The sequence below is a fragment of the Tympanuchus pallidicinctus genome, unplaced genomic scaffold (genome assembly GCF_026119805.1).
Source record: "Tympanuchus pallidicinctus isolate F22 unplaced genomic scaffold, pur_lepc_1.0 scaffold29, whole genome shotgun sequence".
NCBI classification, from domain to species: domain Eukaryota; kingdom Metazoa; phylum Chordata; class Aves; order Galliformes; family Phasianidae; genus Tympanuchus; species Tympanuchus pallidicinctus.
Window position 1 is genome coordinate 2,710,371 of NW_026294746.1, and position 17,265 is coordinate 2,727,635.

Consider the following 17,265-nt stretch of genomic DNA (forward strand, 5'->3'; position numbering starts at 1 on the left):
TTCTAAGGTCCCTTTCTCCAGCCCCCACAACCTCAGCAGACGAATCAGCAACGCTGCCAGAGCACAGCAGAGGCCCCATCTGCTCCTCCAGCCTTTCCCCACTTCCAGAACGCATCACACAAGCAGCAGAAGGGCAGAGGCTCTGCCCTCCCTCCTTACGCAGGGATAAATGCATCCCCAGGGAGGGCGAGCGGCGAGCTGCTCTGCTCTGAGCACAGACAGATCACAAAATAGATCACTGGGTCAGGGAGGCTCCAGCAATTCGCCTTCATGGGAGCAAGCAGCAGGAAGCAGGGGTGTACTTACCATCTCGAGGGGTCGGCGGAGTCTGGGTAAAATAACTATTGGGCTTATCTGCAAAGAAAAACAAAACAAGGAGCTATCAGCAGTGTTATTGCACACACTCCTCCTCCCCCACAGCTTCTCTCCCTGGTGGATTTGGGGCCATGGAGCACCTGCAATGAACAGGGAACAGCAGGAGCAGCCCCAGGAGCCTGGCTCTCCTGCTGGCATCGCTGAGCATCTCTGGCTGCAGCCCTCCTCTGCGCCATTTGGCCACGGCCACAGTGCAAATCCCACTGTGAGGCCCATTGCTTGGGACAGGGACAGCACCGGGGGAGCCCAGAAAAGAAGAGGGGACAAAGAAGCACAGGCAGACAGAATATCAAGAGCATAGGACTGTGAGGCACAGCCCTGCTGTCAGCCAGCTCTTTGCATTTGGAAAAGCAGAAGAGTTTCACTCAGGAGCAGCCCATAGCCAGTGTCAAGCTGCCACCTAGTAAGCAATGCACCCATGGCAGCAGAGGGGACACACTGCTTCCTTACCACCCCTCCATTCCCCTCCCATTGCCTCTGCCTTGCTCGGGGCAGTACTTTTGCAATGTATTCACACCTTTTACCAGTTGTCCAAGCACACACACCCAGGGAAGCTGTGCTCCCCAAAGCTGGAGGACCCACCCATTCCCTGAAGGCTTTCCTCCCCGCAGGTGCATTCCAGCATCAAGGAGGTCAATGACACCATTGCAAGGAGTGTGCCTGGAGAAAAGCTGGTGCAAGGATGAGGCCACAGAGCAGCCAGCAACACGTGGCCGCGTGCAATATGCTCAGCCACACCAGAAGCAGACTGGCATCCCGAGCACTGAAGAAGGACTTCCACCTCTCCCCAGCCTTCTCCTGCTTCCCCTTCCCTGCCCTGCTCCTCCCACGCCCCCGGGGGGCACCTACAGTTATTGAGGAAGAGCAGCACAGCAAATCCCAGCGTGGAGGTGGCCAGGAGGATGAGGCAAATGTTGCACGGGATCATGAAGTAGCGCACCACCAAGGAGACCTTGTGCTGGTACAGCCGGTCCCGTTCCAAGGCCCCCGGTGCCATGGGGTACTGGCAAGCCGTCATGCTGCGCTTAAAGTTCAACCTGCTGGTGATCCATCCAAGGCAGAGCGGCCACGAGGCTCACACAGATGCCCTCTGTTCCCCTTTTTTCGGCAGCAGCAAGACCCCAGTTTTCCCGGAGGTTCCCATCCTCTAGGGAACAGGAGGGCAGCGCAGGTTGGTGGCACCTTCAGGACCAAGAGTTTATCCCCACGTCTGCCATCATGGGTCTGAGCATTTTCCGGAGAGACCCCCACAGCCCCGTGCTCAGCAATGCCCCTTCCAGCCAGGGAGACGTCAATCCGTGCGTGCCAGCAGAGAGCGGGCAAAGAAACCACGAGCAAAAGTGCTGAGAGCTCAACTCCTGCCTCCAAGCCCACCAGAATGGTGACAAGTATGCTGGGGGGCCACCGCAGCACCCCCACACCCCGGTGCCTGCGAGCAGGGCTGGCAGAGGGGCAGCAGGAAAGGGACCAGCATGAGACCCCTCTCTCAGCCTCCACGTCCTCTCAATGGCTCCGGGGATGCCGCTGCTCCCTCCACGCTCCTCGCACCTCCTGCAGCCGCGGCTCCTTGGGATGAGTTCTCCCAATCCCGTACCCCTCAGGCAGGGCTGGGGAGGACCCCCACAAACCGCAGCCCCTCTCACAGCGACCGCAAATCCAAATCCATCCCCGCTCTGCTGGTGCGCAGCTCCTCTCCCCCGCCGCCTCGCCAGCTCTCCGGCACCCTCCCAGCCCTCGGGCCAGCAGCAAGGGGCCACCGCCCGGCTCGTCCCCCTCTGCGAGCTGTCACCTCGCCGGCAGGGAGCCGAGCTGTCACCTGCGTGGTGGCTGGGATGGGCCAGCTCCCCTTCTCACACTGCTGTGACATGCCAGTCCGTCCCAAAGCGGTCCCCGTCCCTCGCCGAGCCGGGCATCAAGAGAGCGACGGTGGGAGCGATGCGTGCGATGTGACAGCGCTCAGCCCTCATCCACCCGCGTGCGGTCAGAGGGCTGAGCGGCACCAGACAATAAAATGACAAGGGAAAAGGAAGAAAAAAGCCAAGCAACCGCGTGTCCCCGCCTGCCCCACGCCCCGAAGTTTCTCCGCCTCGTTCAGCTCCGGTGTCCCGGTCCCTCCGGAGAGGAACGGCAGCCGACAATAGGGATGAGAAAAGAGGATGAGGAAGGACGCCGGGTCGTTCGCTTCGCCCGCGCCCGTGATGGGAGCAGGAACGGCTGTGAACAAAGGCAGCGGGCAGCGCTCTGCCCCAACGCCCGAGGAGCACAAAGGCAGCGGGAGCTCAGCTCGGCTCCTCGCCCCTCGTCCCCACGCCGCAGCCACCTGCGAGCATCCCCGCCAGCATCCCGCTGCTCCCGGCGAGACGGAGCGCGGGGTCCTCCTCGCCCTGCTCCCTCGGGAGAGCACGGGAAGGGAAGAAAAAAAATCCCTCTCCTCCGCCTCTTCCCCCCACCCCCTTCGCCTTTTCATTCGTGAACTAAAGATGTTGGGAGAGGCGGGGACTGCACTGTCAAAACTCATTATGCCTCCCCCGGCAGCGCCTCTGCCCGTGCCCCCTCCCCGCTCCGCCCGCCCGGGCCAGGACCCCCAGGAGCCAAACGAAGCGGAGCATGAAAACCAGCGATAAAAAACCATACCAACCGTTTTTAAGATACGTATTAGAGAGAGAGCGAGGTGTAATGACACCTTCTGGTACGCTCGGAGCTGGGGAGGTAAGGAAGAAACCCATGCCTAGGCAAAATGCTGCCCCAAGGGAGCAGAAAATTCTCCCTGGGAATTTCGGGAGCATCATAAAAAGGTGTGGAGTGCTCCGGCCCTCTCCTCCTCTTGGTCACCACCACGCAGGTGACAAAATCCTTCACCCAAGCTTGGAATCCTTCTGCATCTCCCACACACGCAGGTGCCTGGAGCCTGCAGCACGGCAATGCCCAGCCCATGGCCTCAATGCTCCCTTCGGGTCAGGGTTTCACTGGAAACTCAGTTCCCCCCCCTCCCCAGCAAGGCTTGGCTTCCCATAAAGAAGAAAAAAAAATCCCAAAGCAAAGCGAGGCCATTTGCATCCCCTGGTGCATGTTTACACATGCAAATCAGCCTGGCACAGTCTTCCCTTTCTTCTCGGGGCTGCAGGACTTGCATCCCCCCTTTTTTCCCCCCCCAACCCCGGCCATTGGGGGCCACTTGTAGGGGCAGCTCTGCAGGAGCTCCCTATGCACGTCCTGGGGGAGGCAGGTTCCAGCTCCAGCCCACTGCACCCTCAAAGAACACAACATCCACACCTTTGCCCCCTGTGTATTTCGGATGAGGTTTTATGGTCGGAGGAGCCACCTGCATTGGGGATATATCACATTTGCCAGGTCCACGTGGACCATCAGTTTGTTATCCCCAGCACACACTCTTCACGCTTTGGGCACCATGAAAGACCAGACAGAGGAATATAACAGAGCCACCGTGGTGTCAAACCACCTCAGGCTTCCCAAACCTGGCTCACAAGAGCTGCCCAGCCTCAGGCACAGCTGCTACTCCTCTATGACGGGGAAGAAAACATTATCTTTGTGTCCATCCATCCTCCCCCCCCCCCGCCCATTTCTCCAAATGAAAGCATTCGATGCATTAAGGCCTCCGTGTGGTCACCAGCCACTGGAAAGGCTGGTGCTGTTAATGGGTTCATTGCTGGGATTTCACAGCCAGGAGGTCACAGCTGCTGGCAGCACGCAGCCGATGGGCAGAAGGGGCTGGGTGAGGTGGGGTCCCCAAGCCCCATAGCTGCAGATGCGGGCTCCACCTCGGGTCCAGGCACATCCCACAGATGGGGGGAACGCTCGCGTGTGTTTTTTTGCAGGACGCCAACCTCAAACTGGGAAGAAAACACCAACCAGCAGACGCCCATTTTGTTCCCTTCGCCCCTTCGTTTCTCCTCACCAAATGCCGCGTACCAACCTGAGCCCAAAACGCAGTGATGCTCGGGGGTGGGACTGACAGCTGTCAATCTGTCCCTCCTTGCAGAGCCCCTGCAGAACCCCCCCCCCCAGCTCCTGCTGCTGCCAGGCTGATTCCCCACCTGGCTCCCTTCTCGCTAATCCTGTTTGGCAGGGAGCTAATTGGGATTTATGTGACAGCACCCAGTGCCTGGAGAGCCATTTCGCACTCCCTCCTGGGGAGGAGGAGGAGGAGGGAGCCCGCAGAAGGTGCTTACACGTTCTCCCTTCCCCATCCCCTCCTGCAGTTTTACAGGCTAATTACCAGCATTACAGCGAGAGGAGAGGGAGGGGGAGAAAGTGGGGATTTTAATTATTTCATTTAACACTTGGCAGGACCCAGCTCGACTCCTGCTGAGCACTGCCTAGAAATAAAGAGCTTTAAAACCCTGCCAATGGGAGATGGGGGAGAGAGGGTCACAGCCACTCTCCGTGTGCAAGTCCCATCCGTGCACACCCTGCATGTAGGCAGGAACCTGCTCCTCTGCTATCCCAAAGTCACAGCGTGGAGCCCACACCTCATCTACCTTGTCCCACTATGCAGCAGCGAATGGGTTTTATGTCTGCTACCCCTCTTAATTAAAAAAAAATACATATAAAGGCAATTCTTTAGAATAAGAGTAGCACACAGCAATCCGTGCGCTGCTATAAGGATGAGGCTGCTGCCCCGAAGTGGTCACACAGCAAACCAAAATCAACCCAGGGAGGGAGGTGGTGCAGTTTGATGCTAAATCCATGCTGATGCCCACTGCTGTGCCCAGGGACCCGTGGCAGCCCCTGGTCACACTGCTGTCCTTTGGCTTGTTGGGCTGCCAGGACAATTCCCTGTTGCAGGACAAGGGCTGCAGAGCAGGGCTGAAGCCAAGCTGATGAGACAAAGACCCTCAAAGCTCATCCCTCTCTTGTGATCCCCATTACTCCAGGTAGGCAGCACTCCTGCCCTAACCCTAATGCAGGACAAAGGTCTGGAAGCTCACCCCAAAACCAGTGCCATTCACAGCCAGCCAACAGCCCCGACACAGCACAGCACAGCCTGCTCCTCCTGTGGTCTCACACTGCCATCTGCTGCTCTCACTGCAAACGTTCGGATGGGAGGAGCTCCAGCCAGGCTGGGAGCATCGCACTGGGGCCACTTGCTGCATTATGGCATGAGTGCAGCATGGAGGGGATCACAGAACCTGTCAGGTTGGAAAAGACCTCTAAGATTACCCACCTTGCCCACTAACCACGACCCTCAGCCCAGCAGTGCAGCCTGCCCAGCTGCAGAGCCTTCAGGCAGATCAACACAGCCTCCCAACTTGCTGTCCTCAGCAAACTTACTGAGGGTGCACTCAATCCCCTCAATCAGACTGTCACAAAGCTATTAATCAGAGCTGAGCCCGCTACCAATCCTGGGCAACACCACTAGAGACCGGACTGCAGCTGGATGCAACTCCATTCATCACCACTCTCCGGTCCAGACAGTTTTTTATACCCAACAAACCCATCTGCCCAAGCCGTGGGCTGCCAGGATGATCCTACAGCAACACAGCAGGGCGAACAACCAGCTCAACAACCTCACAGATCAACCAGTGGGGAAATCCATCCTGCTAGCAAGAAGCAGCCACGCAAAGCAAAGCCATCAGAGCTGCACTCGATCCTTCATGGGTCATTTTCAACTTGGGATGTTCTAAGCCCTGCTCAGGAGCTTGAAGGGAGCACCAAAGGAAGCCCTTTTTCCCCTCACCACCAGCAGCATCTTACAGCTAAGGAGCAGGATGCCAGCAGGGGATGCTGTCGGCTCAGCTAGCGCTGCTCCCAGCTATGCTGCTCCCAGAGAGGCCCAGGGTCCAAGCCAGGAGCAAGCAGCTCTCAATAAAACTTTTATATCCCTCCGTTCCCCATTCAGCATGTTTTACAGTGAAAGCATGTGGCCAAGGCAGCCTGTGCTCCATGCTCCATCCCACCCCACATCCCACCCCAACACCACCTGCAGCAATGCTGCTCTCCTCCCCACCCCTCCCCAGGAAGGCAATGAAGGGCTGAGGATGGAGAGGGACATGAGACAGGTGAGAGGTGGCCTTAGATCACAGTTTGCACGTTTTGCAAGGACAGTGGCAATCCAGCTGAGCCCACCGACGTCAGGCTGAGAGGATACTGGCAGAAAGAACAGGCAGCTCTTCAAACTGTGATCTAAAGGCAATAGATGCCCCTGAGGTGAGTGCAGCCAGCAGGCCATGGGGATGGGTGTGCTGCCCCCACCTCTGGAAGGGCCCTATTGCTCCAGCATGTCCTGGGTGGATGGAAACATGAGGGAGACTAACCAGTGAGTTTGACAGTGGATGGGAAAAAGAATACATGGTATTTTTTTGCATGACACACCACCACTTACCAGCAAGAAGCTTCCTATGTTCTTTAGAAAGCGAGGGGAAGAGAAAAAGGAGAGAACAACAGTTAGAACAAGAGAACAAGCAGCTCACCCAGCTCTCTCCTGCCCCCAGATCCCTCCTCCTGCCCCCTCGCAGGGGCACCCCTGGCCCTGCAGCCCCACATTGCACAGAAGAAGCAGACAGAGGAGATGCCATGCAGCAGTGGCATTTTCCCATGTGTTGCAGAAGTCCCACCTTGTCCTGCAGCACGGGAAGATGTCAGCTCTGACCGATAACCACTGGCACTGCAGCACACAATGGCTAACAAGGGTCCTGCAGAGGGCAACGAGTGCAGCCAAAGAGCCAGAAGGCAGCAAGCAGCAGTAGGATTGCCTTGTCAATATTCCAAAATGTTTTCCGAAACCAAGCTCATGCTTTGGAAGCATTCAGGAGCTCAGCCTGGAGGCCGCCCCAATTTCCCCATGCATCTCCCAAGGACCAGCTGCTTCCCATTCACTTTGAAGGAGCACATCCTGCACTGATTCCTCCTACCCAAAAGCATCACCTGGGCAGGAAACCAGAGCACAAGAGGTCCCCTGCCAGCTCTGCATCCCACCGGGATGAGGAGATGCAACTTCAACACAACTCCAAAGCTCTGCTCCTCCACTTTGACACCCGACCTGTGGGGGCACAGAGGGCTCCCCAATGCAGCGTCAGCATCAGCTCCCACAATGAGCTGTGGGACATGAGTAATGTGACCCTGCAAAGAGCCCTGACAGCTCACCCAGACTATGAGGGGAAAAAAACAAAGTGAGCATTGAGGGCTGGAGAAGGCCCCATGCCAAGGAAGTGACGTGCAGCTTTCTCCATTGGCAACCGGGAGCCCGCTCGGCTCGGAGCTGCTGGGAGATGCAGGGAAGAAAGGAAGAGGGGGGAAAAACAGCTTAAAAATATCCCAGAGCAGCACGGTTATTTTGGGATTTTGATTTATTAAAGAAAAAAAAAAGGCAGAAATGAAAGCCAAAGTACTAAGGCTGGCTCTGGCGGAGATGAAACATCAGCGTCTGGCTGCTGTGCTCCTTCCCTGGCTTCCAATTCAAATGGCATGGGCTGTGCCATCCTCAGCACTTGGCAGCTCTTCTGTGCTCCTGGACAGCGTGGCCTGGAGTTGGTGGAGGGAACAGACCCAGGAGCATTTGGGTCTAGGAGCCTTGGGATGAGCTGGGCTGGGGTTGCCACAGAGCTGCGTACCTGCTGTATTTTAGGGGATTCAAGTTGGCCGCTGTCATTGCCAAGGGAAAGAAGAGTTGACAGCACAGATGGCTGTTGGGTGTTGCACATTCTGGGATGCTTCTGATGAGCAGGGATTTGCCTGAGATGACTGGGAGAGTAAATGTGGAAGAGATCCATTGGGGCACCAGGACCAGAGGTGCAGGGGCTGCTCTGGGTCTGAATCCCAGCCCAAGGCTCACATCTTTCCCTCAGTTAGAACCAAAGTGTGATTGAGACAAGGAGCCCCAGAGCCCAGGCTGCCTTCCAACTCAACAAAATCCACCGTGCTTTGATTTCCCCTTCATCATTTTGCAGCAAAGCGAAGCAGCTGTTAGCATCAAAAGGGGAAAACAAGTTTGTTTCACCAGATATTAAATAAACCAGAAAGGAAGGGAGGGCCAGAGGATGTGTTCCAAGGTCAGGCACTTAGCTCTGGAAAGTTTCCCCATGCAAAATGAGCAGGGGAATGCACCCAAATTCTGCAAAGGGGCAGCACCGAGTGCTGATGCTGCACCCAAGGAGCACAGATCAGCGTGCAGCCAGACCTGGAGCAAAGCAGAGCCAATTTCCAAGAGTGCTCCAACAACTCATCTCCTGATGCTCAACCAACGCCCATCTCAAAGCATTGCCATGCCACTGGTGGATCCCAGGAAGCCACCAACGTGGTGCTGGCTCTGGTGAGCCCACGTCGTGCTGCCTCATTCCCAAGGAAACCAGCCAAGGGTTCCCACGCCACCTTCCTGCTGCTCACTGCATAAAAGCGACACAGACTTCCTGAAATCCCTCTCTCCCTGACCCTCCCTACTGTTCCTCTGCATCCTGCTCCAAGGCCACACTCTGCAGTGAGATAACAAGGCACTCTGCTGCCAAAAACAGCAGCCAGAGGGGCCCATGATCCACACAAATCTGCATCCAAACAAAGACCCGATTTGAATGGTCAGCCAGTGGAGATGAAGCCTTTTCTCTTGGCTTCCCCCCATTGATGTAAGGCCAGCGTGGGATATCTGGATGAGCTCCAGGGCTGGTACCAAGCCCAAACCCAGCAGTGGGGCAGGGGATGGGCAGGACAGGTGCCACCTAGGCTGGAGAACACCCAGAAGCACTAATTGTCCCTGCTTGGCATTGGAAATAAGAGTGGCACCTGGGCAGGAGGGCAGCAGGAGCTTTCTCACCTTCCCCGCTGCCGAGCTGGGAAGAACAGTCCCCGACACACAGCCAGAATTGAAACCAGATGTGTAGGAAGTGTCTCATTAGCAGTAATTGCTTTGCAAGGATTTGAGGTTTCCCCTTCGTGCCACCACCGAGCGCACTTTTCAGAAGCAGCCGTGTGTCGGGCACCGGAGGGAGAGGGGAGAGGAAAAAACAGTGAGGGCAGAGCCTCGGCTACACTAACATTTTCATTGAAGCCAGGAGAAGTTTACTCAGTCCAGGCTGGCTGTAGAGGATCGCTGCTGCAGTGGATTAGGCTGAAAAAACTCAGCCTAATCTAACAAGGCCCCTTGTGGCCAAACGGTTTGGGAAGCAGCACCCAGGAAGGAGATTGGCCATCCCTCCTTCCTCACCCCTAACATTACCCAGGGAGTGCTTTTGCCCGGGTCACAGGGCTGAACACACAATGACACAAAGCCACGGGCAGCATCCCTGCATGCTCTCGCATTTCTCCTGTTTGTTCTTCCATCCCAGTGAGGATTACAGAGCTGTGCACAGGGGGATGCTGCGGGCGCACAGCTCCCGGCTGGCTGCCACTGCTCTGTCCCCTGCAGTCCCAATGGGCACACCTGGAGGAGACCCTCGCTGCAGGACCACTCTTCCAGCTGCTTTCCACCCTCTGCAACACAAAGGATCTGCTTTACGCAGGAGTGAAACCAACCCTGGCATCCCAGTGACAGGGATTCAAAGGAGCTGTGCCTTATTCAGGGGGAGATGAGCACACCAGACCCTACAAACCTCTCTCCCTCCCTCCTTGGGCTCTTTCCTGCAGCCTGGCTCCCTCCTGGCCCCAGCAGAGCTCGGATCGCCGTCTCCAGGGCTGAGACAATAGCTGCTTATGTTCTGAAGCAGCGCAGCTTTCTGGGCCGGCAGCCAGGGCTGGCAGCTCTCAGCAGCGGGGAATAAAAGGCGCATTTGTGCCGCGCAGCCCCTCTGCACCAGTGGGGCACCCTCAAAGGGAGGGAGGCAAGGCATCAGCCTGCTGGGGAGCAGGCACAGAAAGACAGACAGATGCCCCGGGCTTAGCGAGAGGGAGAAAGGCAGCAGGGCAGAGAGCTTGTTCCAAGCTGCTCGCTCAGAGATGCTCAGCATCCCCTGCCAAGAGAGCGTCGGGAGCTGGGGATGCTCTGGGCACCCCGTGCAGGATTTAAGGCTGTGGCTCAGCACCCTGTGCCAGCAGCCAGAGCTGGGGACATCTGCACCGATGTCCCCAAGCAGAAGGATGCCTGCTGGATGCCACCTGTCCTCCTGCTGCCAGCAGAGGCATGGCCCCCAGTTGGTGCAATCTCCCCAGTTTGCTGGTGCAGCAGCCAGCTTGCAGCACCCCATGCAGCCCAGCAGGTGCAACACCCCACAGGCTGCAAGCACAGCACTGCGCCCCACTGGGCTGTTATTACAGCTCTAGGCAGTACATCATTCATTCTGACACCCCTCCTCCTCAGCACTGCTGTCAGGTGCAATAGCCAACAGCACAGCCTTTAAGATGCCCGCGTTCTACTACAAAGTGCCAATCAATTAATCTAAAAAATATATATTTATGCATCAAACTGGCCACTTTTATTTTTTTTTTCCTCCCCTTTTCTTTTTACGAAGCTTTAAAGTCGCTTTCCAACTGTCCTGAATAATTGAAGTTAACATGAAAATTTAAAGTCTTTCAAGATGTCATTAAAATTCATTCCCTCTCCCCTTGGAGAATTGTCATTGCTGGAGTCCCACGTCGGGCAGACAGCACACACAGCTGCCTCCGGTCTCAGCATTTAACTCCCTTCTCCCTGGCTAAAGAAAACTCACTTGAATGGAGATGCTGAAATAGCATCCTGCATTGCACCAGAGGATATCTCCCACTGCCACCACCTCCCAGATCAGGAGGAGCAAACCATGGGGACCACACCATCACACAAAGCATCCCCGTGTGCCCCAGCCTCCCTTGCCCCACTTTCAGTCCAAGAACAGAAATAAATGCTGTTCTTACCTAGTAATGAATAATCCAGAAGCCACGGGGGAGAGGGCAGCACATGCAAAAGAAAACAGAGCAAAAGCAGTTGGTGAGAGCAAAGCAAAACCCTGCTGCTGGTGGGAGGCTGGAGCACTTCTGTACCCATTTTCCAGGGAGATGCCCACCACAACCCAAGCAAACAACACATCTGGTGGCAGGGAGGCAATCAGGATGTAGCACGAAGCTGCAAAAGGAAAGGAAGGATTCATCTGCCCAAGAAACCCTCAGAAGCATTTAGGAGGAGCCCTGCCAGGACTGAAGGGCAATGCCTTTCACCCTCCTCTTCCCCTGCGAACCCCACAGCATCAGATCTCTGCCAGAAGGGATGCACCCACAATTCCCCATGGAAAGAAGTAAGACTGTGGCAAGAATCCCACGCTGAGGGCTGGGATCAGGTAAGAGAGCTCAGGAGATCCAAGGGAGGGTCAGCCCTGCAGCCAGCCAGAGGGGCTGGCAGCCAGCAAGCAGCCCGTGCTGCAGCACTCTCATTTCCTAATGGCATGCTTTAATCTCCTAATTGGGCTGCAGCACCACTCCCAGCACGGGGTTAAGTCACCTGGATGGTTCAGGAAGGGGCTGGGCGAGCGGCCAGGGCCGGAAAATCCCAACACCTCCACCAGGATCTCCAGCACACAGCCCTGAGATCACTCTGCTTAAACCAGGGGAGAAATCACAGCGGGGCACTGAGAGCCTGAGGATGCCGAGAGACATCCAAGAGGGGAGAAACAAAGGGATTCGGGGCGGCAGGCTGCAGGAAAAGGGGTGCGTGCCGCGGTGGGGACGAAATGGGCACGGCCAAAAGGGCAGCGAGTGCCCAACGGAGCCGCAGCAGGCAGCTGCTGCCACCCGCCCGGGGTTGCCAAGGCTGCTGGGCTCTGTATACGTAGCAACAAGCTTTGAAGTCAGGGCAGAGGAATGCATCCCTATCCGTTCGGCCAAGGCAGGGCACACGGCCACCGCCGTGCTGGGTGAGCTGCAGGCACGGAGCATCCCGCCCAGCCAAGAGCTGCAGGACCGCAAGGCTCGGCACCACCGGATTCCTCGATTGGAGCCGGCCCCTCTGCTCACATCCCCGCGTTGCTGACGGATGCCCTGCACTCCGTCTGTACAAACTCCGTTGAATTTTGGGTGTTGATTCGCACGTAGGCAGCTTGCTGCCTGCAAACAATGAGCGCTGTGTGCTGACACCCCCGGCGCGTTGCCGACCATCTGTCCCAACTGGGGGCTGCCATGAGCTCAGCAGCAGAGTTGGCACCAGGATGGGTGTGAAGCTGCCACCCTCCCCCCTTCTTCCCCTACGAGGCACCCACAGGGTTGAAGACGCGGTCAAAACGGGCTCACGGAGCCAATTATCCATCCTCTATGCTCATTAAGCACCGTGCAGAGCCCACGTATTCAGCAGGCAGCTCCCAAACTTCCACACTGCGGAACCAAGAGATGCCCACGTCTCCCATCCCATCACGCTTCTATGGCACCAATCACAGATTCAATGATTCTGTGATGTCCACGGGCACAGCTCCTCTCACAGGACAGCATTCCTGTTTCCAGCCCTGCTCCAAAGCAAAAATGCACCATGCTAACACATAAGACACGCCAGATTCAGCGTGAAAGGAAAGCCTTTAATCTGAGGCAGGCTTCAAGCAAATGCCAGCTCCTTTCAACCCTGTCCTCCTGTAAACATCAGCTGTGATGGGGTCACCAAGCAGGACGGGGTAGGGAGCATCTGAATGCATAGGCGTGAAGGAGCCGGACCCTGCTAGGGCAGTAGGAGGCCGGAGCAATACTTTCCCTTACTGTGAAAGTGGCTGAGGGCTCCCCAGGGCCTGCACTCACTGCTTGGGTTCACAGGGCAGAGCTGCAGCCCACGCTGCTGCTTCCCATCATCCGCCTGCAGGAGAATATGGGATTTCCGGGGACTGTTCCAAGGGTTCCCACGCCTGGGCTGGGCATGGCACAGCTTCAGCCACCATCCTGCCCTGTTCCTTCTGCATCTCAGTGCAGATGTTGTAAGCAGAGCCCCCAGCTGCATCCCCGCTACCAACATGCAGATCTGCAGGGCGTCTGCAGAAGCACCGCTTGCAGCAGCGCTGTGCAGTTTAGAAGAGATTCCCTTGAGCAAAGAAAGTGCAAGTCCAGCTGGCTAGGAGTCTAACAGAGCTGTCTGGGAGGAATTATCAGTCTAGAAAAACAATCCCAGCCCGGGTTTCTTTAGATTCCCTCCTGTTTCGGTGCCTGGGAACTGGGTTCCAGCCAACAGCCCTGAGCGCGGCTAGCGAGGTTTCTCATGAGCATGAGGCACATCAACCAGCAGTGAGGGTGTTTGGAACAGGGCAGAGAGGCTGTGAGCACCCAATGCAGCCCCAGAGCTCTGCACATCACTCTGAGCATCACCAGACCTCCAGCACCGCAGTTACCCGCCAGCTGCTGAGCTGTGCTGCACGTAGGCAGCCTGCAAACACAGTCCTACAACGAGAGGTCCCAGTGCTGTTATTTAAACAGAACACCCCAGGCTCGCACCAATGGCACTGCCAGCAAAGCAGCACTGAGCAGGCAGCACATCTGCATCCAAGCACAGGGTGCCCCTGCCATGATATGCATGGGTGCAGCCCCTGGGCTCAGCTCTGATGTGTACTTCCCCATCTAAAAAGGGGTGGGAGAAGCTTTGATGTTCCACTGCGCAGCTCCACAGCGAAGATGGACTATGGGAGATAAAAGAAAACCAACAAACTTCACAACAGGATACATCCTGGAGATAAAGAGGGAAAGAATTTCATTTCCATGGAAGGGATGGCATGTGGTCCATGGAATCACCGCGCAGATGATGTTTTCCACTGCTGCCCTTTGTGGCACCACAGCAGCACATTACAGATGGGTGGGACAGGCTGCCCCAGTTTGAAAATGCCATCTGGAATCCAGCACCACTGCTCACGTGGTTTCCAAAAAGCAGAAACAACAACAAACCAGCACAGGAGCTGAAAAAGCTGGGCTCCATCTCCCAGCAGCAACCACAACACTCAGGGAAGCCACCAGCACTGCATCCATCCCAAGGCAAGCACCTGAGCTGCCAAACCTCCAAGATTCAGTCCCAGCAGTGCATCCCCAGAGGATGAGCTGTGAGCAGAGCTGGCATCAGAAAACTGCTTGCGTGGAAATGCCCTTGGGGACATGCAGCATCCCTTGGCATCCTCCAAGGGAAAACATCCCAGCTGTACTGCTTGCTTCCCCTGAGCAACACAGGGCTTGTTTGAGGGTCTAGGTGCCCAGGGGGTGCTGGGGAACCCCAGCAATAGGGCTGCAGGAAGCCAAATGGTATCCCAGCATCTGTCCTCTAAGAATAACTTTGCTGCCCAGGAGCGCATCACAGCAATTAGCTCCTGATGCTGCACAAGAGCCAGCAATATGCAGGCATGGAGTGAGCACGGATTTACAGGGCAGCCCAGCACTCCCTCAAGTGGAAAAAAACTTTTTTGGATGGGATGAGGCGTTTTATCTAGGCAGGAAGCTGGGGTGCAGAGAAGCGCTGTGCCTGGTGCTATCCCACCTGGTTACCAGTGGAAAATAACACTAGAAAGAGATTAAAACCCTTTCACGTCAACAACAAGCTGCAAGGAGAGGGAACAGGAACTCTAAACCAGCAGAATCAGGACAGCAGAGTTGAATCTTCCACGGCACTGCTGCAATCCTGCTCGAGAGCCCCTATCCTACCCTTCTCCACTGCAAAGCCCGAACGCTTCGCAACCCCAGCGCAAGTCCCCACAAGCAGCACAGCGGGGCGGGCAGCTGCTCCCCAGCAGCCTTCCCCACACCCTCACGGAGAGGTGCTGCCTCCGTGGCCCTTCCCCACCCTCCCAGACGTGCTCTGGCAGTGTCCGAGCGCTCCTGCTGCACGCGGGGATGCATTGCTGGCATTCCAGCCTGGCAGCGCTCCGCCGCGCGGCAGACACCTGACCACGGCGCGTGCCATGGCAGGTTGCAAAATGGGAGAGCATACAGCACACGGAGGAGGAGGAGGAGGAGCTGCACTTGCCCTGGGTGCATTCCTCATATCCCCCCGCCCTCCTTCCCCTCTGTGAGTTGGGGTCCAAGCAATCCATCCTCCTGCTGCATTCTGCTTTGTCCTCTTGGCAGGACGGCCCTGCAGCTACCTGAGCACCCAACAGCCCTGGGGCACTCGGCACCTATCAAGGAGAATGCAAACCAACAGCTGGCAGCGAGGGGTTTGGTTCTGATCCATGGCTCTGCACCATGTGTTGGTAGCTCCTATCTTGGCCAAAAAGGAGTGTTGCAACCAAGCTACAGCTCAAGGTGCAGCCCATGCTTCTGGGGGGAACAGATTGGCAGAGGCAGAGCGGGGCTGGCAGTGCTAAGCAGGAGACCAGGCACAGATGCACGTTTGCTATTTGGCCCTTCCCTCCCCATTTCCTCTGCAGGGATGAAGCTTCCCAACATCTCCCCATCTGCTTTGACAAAGGCTCTTGCAGCCAGCCTCATCCTGCCCAACCGCTGTGCCTACAGCCAGCAACACCAGGCAGCATAGGCACAACTGAAAGGGGGAAAAGGAAGAAAGAAAGAAAAAGAAAAAAAAGGAAAAAGAATAAAAATAATAATAATAATAATAATAAAAGCAGCTTCTCAGGCAAGTCAGTGCAGCACAGCGGCCTGCCCAGCCCCGTGCTGGGGAAGCCATGCACCCACCCTGCAAAGAAGGAAGCATGCAAGCACAGGCGGGCGTGCAGCCGTCGCACTCCCCACTGCACACCAGCATATCCCAAAAGGATGAGAATGGGGATATTTGCAAGAACCCAACTTTGTGCCCACCTCCCACCACGCATGGAGCATCCAAATGTGGGTGCTGCTGCTTAATTTCCCCCTGCAAGCCTTAGGGAACGAGGCTGGAAGACCAAAGTCTGCCTGGGTTGCATCCTGCTGCCCGCAGCAGATGTTAAAGGAGTATCAGAGCTGATCAAGGGCTGAGCTCGCCTCCAACACAAGCACACCTCCCCCGGGTCTGGACACCAGCTCTCCAAACTTCAGCCAAGCAGACATTTCCCTCCCCCATCCCATGCATCCCCCATGCAGGAATTTGGCACCCAGGATGGGGACTTACCCAAAGGGCACAGGAACACGCCCCGGAGAACCGATGCAACCTATGGGGAGAGGTCTCTCCCTGGCCAGGGCTACGTCACCGGGTGACAAAGTGTCCCCGTGCCATTGCTTTCAGGCAACCTCACTGCCCAGGAATGCAGCGGTGCTGGGAATAGCGGGGACGGGATGCTCACCTTCATGGGGCTGGAGCTGCTCCCCAGGGCCGAGCGTCCCTGCACTGCTGCCAGGCGCTGCCGCTGATCCCACTTTATCTCTTAGATAAACAGCATCAGTTCAAACAATTTGCTCAGGGATTTTATTGCTGCATAAACAGGCAGCCCAGCGCTACAAGGGAGGTTGCGAGAAGCAGGAGATGGATACATTAAGCAGAGAAATAACTCCCCGAGAGCATGGCTGCCCCAAATGCAGCCTCTCGCCAAACCCAAATCGCTCCTACAGCCCAACCGACACCATTTGCACGGGCAACAACCAGTTCTGACCCTATAGTGTCAGAAGCCACTACGTGGTCAAGCCACCCTCTTACCCCCAGCACCCAAAGGTCAGGGTAGTGGTTTTGCCCCAAGACCCCCACCATAAAGACTGAGCTCTGGAGGGACCCAGCGGAGGACTCACAGCCACCACCCCACTCTGCCACTGTCCCCCAGCACCATGGGCCCATGGCACTGACCCCACACGCTCCCAAGCCCCCATCCCTATGCTGCTCCCCCCGCACCCAGCAGCTTATCCGGGCGTACCTGGCTGAGCTATGAGCGGAATGCCGGCCCTGGCCGCCCGCCCAGGGCTGGGAGAGGATTAAGGTTTATTGAGCAGAAAGGTGTAAGGAGGGGGGGGAGGCACCCAGGGGACAGCTTTGGGACAGAGGTGCCACAGAAAGGGGCACAGAAAGCCCCGTTCCCCACACGCCGCAGTGCCCTGGGGCAGCTCCCAGGCTTTGCCATCCTGGGACAGCACAAAGCTGGCAGCTCCAGAGCACCGATTCAATTTCAG

The 17,265-nt window shown here is 56.7% G+C and overlaps 1 protein-coding gene across 4 annotated transcripts in view; it reads right to left on the reverse strand.

Moving 5' to 3' along the window:
• Positions 1 to 17,265, reverse strand: part of AGRN (agrin) — a 63,612-nt gene that overhangs the window by 35,577 nt on the left and 10,770 nt on the right. Inside the window, exons 3-4 of one of the 4 annotated variants that reach the window (XM_052691537.1) lie at positions 6,719 to 6,739; positions 307 to 354 (exon numbers count right to left, since the gene is read on the reverse strand). In XM_052691537.1, coding sequence (XP_052547497.1) covers positions 307 to 354; positions 6,719 to 6,739 — 69 coding nt within the window. Of the gene's footprint in view, positions 1 to 306; positions 355 to 1,224; positions 2,166 to 6,718; positions 6,740 to 16,451; positions 16,762 to 17,265 lie in introns of those variants that run through there. The other 3 variants (XM_052691540.1, XM_052691539.1, XM_052691538.1) reach the window with 3 other exon arrangements.